This window comes from Rhagoletis pomonella, unplaced genomic scaffold (assembly GCF_013731165.1).
Source record: "Rhagoletis pomonella isolate Grant_MI unplaced genomic scaffold, Rhpom_1.0 Rhpom_scaffold_01066, whole genome shotgun sequence".
NCBI lineage: Eukaryota > Metazoa > Arthropoda > Insecta > Diptera > Tephritidae > Rhagoletis > Rhagoletis pomonella.
In genome coordinates, this window is record NW_023459620.1 from 10,005 (window position 1) to 17,395 (window position 7,391).

The 7,391-nt window shown below is 33.5% G+C and overlaps 1 protein-coding gene across 1 annotated transcript; it reads right to left on the reverse strand.

Moving 5' to 3' along the window:
- Window positions 1-359: 359 nt before the first annotated feature.
- LOC118751890 (putative lysozyme-like protein) lies at window positions 360-1,847 on the reverse strand (the record flags this gene model as incomplete). The annotated part of the gene is made up of 1 exon (XM_036486712.1): window positions 360-1,847. A coding segment is annotated over exon 1 (1,176 nt), but the record flags the coding sequence as incomplete, so codon positions are not given.
- Window positions 1,848-7,391: the final 5,544 nt, after the last annotated feature.

Below are 7,391 nucleotides of genomic sequence, written 5' to 3' on the forward strand. Positions count from 1 at the left end.
ATGTAAATCGATGTACATATATCGATATACATCTAAATGTATGCATCAAGAACATATCAATGAGCGATTACTGTAATATTTGCTCCGATTTGTACTGTCTTTATAATAACCTAGTACTATATAAATATCGATTTCAAGCGGAAACCCATTTTAGAATGGACCGTTGGGTAGTTACACAACAATTTAATGGTTGAAATATAACATACAATGCACATTATTAAAAGGAGGCTATGCACACGTAGTATACGATTAGATACATACATATTTATGTGCATGTGAACCAGTATAAATGCATATTAGTTAGAAAAGCATATACTATGTGTGTATACTAAAAAGGCATTTAAAAAATTTATATTTACTGGCATGTCCTCATCCATCGAGTCCTCCTCGTCCATTTTGATGATGGCGCTGCTCTCGCCGCCAGCAATTGCGCTCACGCTGCTACCCGTTGTTGCTGTTGTTGCGTTAACCGTTTGAAATAGTAAAGTTTTTGTATGACCGCGCAGATAGCTGCTGCTACCGCTACTACCAATGCCGCTAGCCCGATTATTGCCGGCGCTATAAACAATTGCTGCCGCAGTTGCTGCTGCTGCTACTGCCGCCGGTGCGCTGCCACAGACAAAATAATTATTACCGCCGCCGCTATTGGCGCCCAGACCGTCAGTAATGGTCAAAGCAACAGCACTGCTGCTGGCTGTCGAATTGGCGTAAGAAGCTGTCGGCGATGAAGCCGATGTCGTATTTGAGGAGACGGATGCTGTTGCGCTAGCCGGTGCGTGAGCGCTTAAGTTTGCTGCCGTTGGCGGCGCGGAGGCTGTAACTGCGGCTGAGGATAAGGCGGACGATGACGACGACGATGAGGAGGATGTGTTCGAGGTGGCCGAACGCCAAATGCTGCCACCAAGACCGCCAATCAAACGCCGACCACTGCCGACAATGCCACCAACACTGTGGCCAACTAATGTGCCAAGGCCACTGCTGATGGCAGTGTTGTTGTTATTGCCGCTGCTGCAACTGTTGCTGCTGCTGCTGCTGCTACTCGAATTATTGCTGTGATTGTGTAATAAGCTCAAATTGAGGCCGCGTTTGCCACCACTAACGCTATTATTATTTTCAGTCTGCGCGGTGCTGCGCGATGGCCGTGTTGGATTTAGTGGCGCTGCGCTACCTCCACTGACGCTACTGCTACTACCGCTATGACTACAAGCGCTGCTAACTTGGCCACTTGCACTCGAACTACTACTGCTGCTGCTGCTCGGGTAAAGCAACTCTGCGCTGCCACCGCCGCCGCCACCACCTCCGCCGCCGCCGATGCTATTGCTGCTGCCGCCGACGCTGCTACTGCTTGCGATACTCAAACTGCCTGCCACACTGCTGGCGCCAACACTCTCACTCCCACCGCCAACGATGCTGTCAACACCAAGACTGCTACTGCCAATGCCTATGCCGATGCCGATGCCGCTGCCGCTGCCGCCAATGCTTGCGCCAACTCCACTGCTGCTGCTATTCAAAATTGTATTATTTTTGATGAACATTTAAGGCCGAAGACACTTGCCGCGCTTAAGCTGAGGCTTTGGAGAAGGGTTTGGTTTGAATGTGGTTTTCGTTTTTTGCTTTCTTATTCTTTGCGTCTTGGTTTTGTTCCAAGTTGAACGTACAAATGGTTGGTACAGTTAATGGGCTGAGCGTTTTATCTGCACTTTTCAAGAACTGTATTTTAGCACTCTTTAAAGCGTGTTTTCCAAACTTTGATGTTTTTATTTATTTACAAAATGTTATTGTAGTCCCACAAGCCGCTGGTAATAAATAAATAGAAGAAAAAACAAATGTTCACTACAACATAATCTTTGCAAAAAAATTTTCCAGTCTATACATTTTTTGTTTGCTTTTATTTTTATTATTATTTATTTTCTGTTTGTGCCGCTTTTTTCATTGCTTTTTATTTTGTTGCTGTTGCTGCTACGCCCTGTTTGTCGTACAGAAAATACGCGCGACACATCCGGCACTTCTGACACAATTATCTGCTTCTAGAAGCCTGCGTAAAACGCGTACGAATACGCGAGAACAGGTTTATGTTTACATTCGAGACATAAAAAAAAAAGTGCCAAAAATATTACGTCCGTTACTCGCAAAACAAAAGCAACACAGGCAAATAAAACAAGTTCGTCGCTCGTTAAGTATGTTGATCTGTGTGTTTTTTTTTTTAGATTATTAAGATTGCGCGGCGTCTGCCAGCGAACGCCTCTGAGTTGACCGCAGCAAATATGCACGTAAATTTAATTAATTTTTGCTGTTGGCTGTTTGTTATTATTTTGTTTTTGAAGCTAAAACAAGGCGACTACCGTAAAATTAACGCATACCAACAGGGGTTAATAAATGTAAATAATTGGATGTAAATAAAGTAATAGGCAGAGGTTACATAAAATAAACCGTTATTACCTAACAAAATAAATAATAATTATGAAGAAAAGTTCAGTAAAATCAGATTTAATAAAAAAAAAATTCAGAAAAATTTACAAAAAATAAAAATAAAAAAAATTTTATGAAAAAACTCAATGAAACAAAAAAATATACATACAACTGCAGTGGTTGTAGACTCAGTTGCTCTAAATATGTATATATGTATGTATCGTCCCCCTTTTGCCAGAAGCATGAATGTGCAAATTTACTAATTTCAAACTCAATGTCTCAACAATTTCGTTTTTACACATTCATGTTTCTGGCATAAGGGCGACGATATCACTATAATCGTTCTGCGAAAATTTGTTATTTCCATAAGTGTTGTGAATTTATAAGAACAAAATCAAATGCCTATGAACATGTATATCCAAAGCAATTTTTATACGTTAATTTTGTAGGTCCAAAAATATAAAAATATTGTAGTTCCTAAAAATTGATTGGTTTTTTAACTTTTTTATATATTTTTAATTTTACTTAACTTTGTAATTTTTTTTATTTTAAATTATTTGATTCCTTATTTTTTTCAATTTTATTATTTTTTTTTATTTATTATTATTTTTTAACTACTTATTCTTATTTATTTATTATTATTCACATTTAATTATTAATTATAATTTTTTTTTATAAATCCTTATTTTTATACATTTTACATTACTTATAAATTTTATTTATTAATTTTTTATTTTTTAACATAGATTTTTTAAATTAGTTTTTTTTTTATAAATTTTCATTCTTTTAAAAATATTACTTTTTATTAATGTTAATTTTTTAATTTTCATGATTTAAAAGTTTGTATTTTTATAATTTTTATAAGTTTTTTATTTTTCATAAATTTTTGATATTTTTAACACTTTTTTTAACTTTATTTAAAAAATTTTATTATGATAAATTTACTATTTTTTATTTTATATTAATATTTTATTTTTAATTGTGATTTATTTTTATATTTATTGATTTTCTATGTTCTTACATTTTATTTTTATTTATTCATATTTTTCCCATTATATTTTAAATTTCTTTCATATTTTTAATTAATTTTTAGACACATTGTTTAAATTAATTAATATGTATTATTTTTTGTTATAACATTTTAATTTCTTTATTGATTGTTTTATTTAATATGTTTTAAATCTTTCGTCGGATTTTTTTTACTTCAGTTGAAGTTTATTTTTAAACTAATTAATTCTATGTTTTTAGCAAATTATCTAATAATTTTTCTGTTAATTAAATTTTCTTAATTTAAATTTTTCATATTCGCCATTTATATTTTTATTGGCAACTTGCTGTTAATTACTTTTAATTTTATATTGTTAATATTTGGTATTTTATGTCATTATTTTGGTACATATTTTTTTATTACATTATGATTTCAGACAGCTAGATTTGCTTATTGAAACTTGCATGAAATGTTATTTTATGTGTATGTGTATTTTATACCGATGGCTGAGTGGAAGATCGACCTATCTCAGCACATTTTCAATGTATTTTAGCACCGGGCATTTTTGAACCGAATTCTGAGATAGGGCGTTCTTCAACCAAATTCTGAGACAGGGTGCTTTTCAATAAAATTCTTTTGCATTTGAACTCTGTAGTTACTCGTATTTTATTTTGATGCCACCAGCTGATTGAATTTCTTTTAATATCACCTGATTTTTTTAGATTTTATTTTCCACCCTTTATTTGTTTTTGCTTTGTTTTAAGCACTTTTTTAATTAATATGTACATACACACATATGTATGTATATTTTTTCTTTTATTTTGCTACTTTTCAATAACCCACTTTTTGCCCAATTCAAATAAAAAAATATCAATAAATTTTTTGTTTGCCTTTTTTCGTTTTCCTTTTTTTTGGTAGCTATGAGTTCACGGAACTTGTTTAACAGCCACTTTGTATGGCGGTAGAAACGAATTTATTGGCTTTCTAATTATGTATAAATTTTGTTTTTATTTTTGGTTTGTATTATTTATTTGATCCACGCACACGCCGCACGCTAGCTCTGATGTTCTTAACTCATCCCGCTGCTTTCTCCAAGTCAGCTGTTGCGGTGACGCGTGGGTCGGTCGCACACGGCGTATACGTAACACAGTAGTTAGATAAAGATTGTCGTTGTCGTTGCGGTCGACGTCAACGTCGACGCGGCGTCGTTGCGTTTACGTCGAAAATCACTGAAAAAACATCGCAGTTCGTTCGCATCGCATTGTGTGTGTGAGCATGTGAGCACAAAAAAAAAACAATGGGAAGAGAAGAGAAAGAGAAGAGTACAAATACAATTTAGATATAAATGTTTGTACGTTTGCACATTTCAGTTAACAAGAACAAAGGGGAAAAAATTGCTATACATACAGTATATACTATATATTTATGTACATATGTAGTATCAACGAATTTGAATTTTTATTAACAAATTCATAGATTGTTTGGTGATTTTGCAATAGGAATACCGGATGAAACGCAAATGGTAAAATTTGTTTGTGGGGGGTGGGACTGCTGTGCATTGACCTTTGCTAATTTTTGTATGAAAGTGATTAGTGCTTGTGCAAATTTATCTATGTATTTATGTGAATATATGCATTATATGTATATATTGAGTGCATAATTCAGTGGTAAGAAAAAGGGGCGTGACTGTCGATTGAAGGCTTTGTAGAGTGATTGAAACAATATTAGACTTGAGGGGGGGGGATTATGAAATGAACTCGCAATGCGCTACTGGAAAATGAATGAGATCTGCACATGTGACATTTTCATTAAATCATTGTTATTCAAAATCATTGACACATCAATCATGTTACGAGAACTTAATGTCGATTTTCGCTCAAAAAAAAAAATATCAAACCAATCATTGAATGTTTGCAGCAAATGAACGATATATATAAATATCTAAATGTCTAAAAATAAAAAAATTAATATATTACAAACACTAAACCAATTGTTTCAACCGAATTTTGAATTTCAGTACTTAATTTTTTCCCAATACCCCATAAAAATCTAAAAGCAGTTTAATCGATTTTTTAATTAACTCATTTATATAAATTTCAACATTAACCAATAGTGTAAATAGGGATGTAACGTTCTTATCGATAACTTATTGCCACTTTTTCTCTAAGATTTTCGAGCGAAAAACTAAGCCATGCAGTTTTTGAGGAAGTCTTTTGAGGTCAGCTTTCTCCAAGAAAGAGTTTTGCAGAGATGGAAACAATACATATTAAAATGGCAAGATCCAGGCAATACGGTAGAAGCATTGAGAAACAACTCATCTAAGCTAAATATTTCGACATTTTTCGGATTACTTAGTAGCCAAAAGAAGTACGTCGAGTCTACAATTAAAAAATTTTGATTAATGAAATGTAGAGCACTTAGTGTTACAACATTTGACCGCAAATAAAACAAGGGAAAGAAAGCATGGACACGGAAGACAAAGTGTATTTTTGCGGAAACTTCAAAAAACATACGCGGTAAATCGTATATAACGAAACAAACCTCCCTATTTACGAAGATCAACCGAAACCATTCCTAAACAGATGAAAATAGAGCTCGCATTAGCCAAACGACCAAGTAACGCTCATTGAATTACCTTTTTGGTAATATGCCTGACAGACGGCAACGCTGATGCAGATTAACTAGCATACAAATGCGCATAACAATTCTACCCCAACAGACGACATTTATGTGCATTTAGAAACAGCTGTAAATAGTAAAAGAACTCTTTAGTTCTTCCAAATAAGCACGGTGACCAATAAAATAGTTCGTAAATAAAGGCTTTTTATACAGATAATCGCGCCGTCTGTCATGCGTATATGCAAATCACACAATCAAAATTAAATAGCGAGGAGCCTTAAGAGGACTAAGTTTGCAAAGTTAGCACGAAGAGCTAGATCTAGTTTGCGCAAAGTAATTAATGGGCTTGAATCAAGAAATAAAATTTACAAAAAATATTGTGGAATTTAAAATTAAAGGTAAACAAAAATTTCATTGAGAATCACTTTTTTTGAAGTCCTTACTATCGCCACTTATGACGTATGCGTTTTTGTTTTTATTACATTGCATTTCACCGAACAATGGTATACATAGCTTCAAGGCGGTGACGGTGAAAACAAAAGGAGGTCAAAAATGTCACTCGGCCGCAGTCAAAACAATACATTAATTCTGCATGTATCAACAGCGTGCTATGCCGGTAGGCATAATTGTGAATATATAAATACATTTCAATATACATACATGCTTACATACATATGAACATGTGTATATGCATAAATGCTTATGCAGGCATCCACTAGGGTCAGCGGTTCGGATTTTATATCAGTTTTTTGTTAAATAAAAAATTAATTAATTAAATAAATAATAAAAACCACAAAAAGTAAAAGTAGAAAAAATTAGATTACAAAGGCAATTAATAACAAAAAAATCAAAAAAAAATCAACTAATAAATGTAAAGCCGGTTAAAAATTAAATTCACCAAAAATCTTAATTCATTAAAAAAAGAATTTATAAAAGTCCAATTTTCTTTAATCGACCACCCTAATACATATTTTTCTTCTTCATTTCAGAGCATGGATAGTTTATTTTTAGAATTACACAAATAAATGAGCTGACAGAGATGCTTAGTTGAGAATGAAGAAGTTCTTCGCTTCGTTGGCGTATTTCATAGTTTTTTGTGTGAGTTGAGAAATTCTAACAAAACTCGTGCCCAATTCACAAGGCGGTAAAAGACCAGACTTTTAGCGCGTTATTATCATTTTAGGGGCGATAAAATTTTACTCAAACATTAACAAATGCGTTGAGTAGAAAAAAGAAGATGGTGAACAGACACGAATAAAGTTTGTTTGTATATATTTTTACGTTTTTTTTTTTGTGCTTTTGTTTTCTTTTTCGTCAAGGCCGTGTAAAACCGCGTAAAAAGTGTAAACAAGCAAACAACAAAATTTAAAGCATT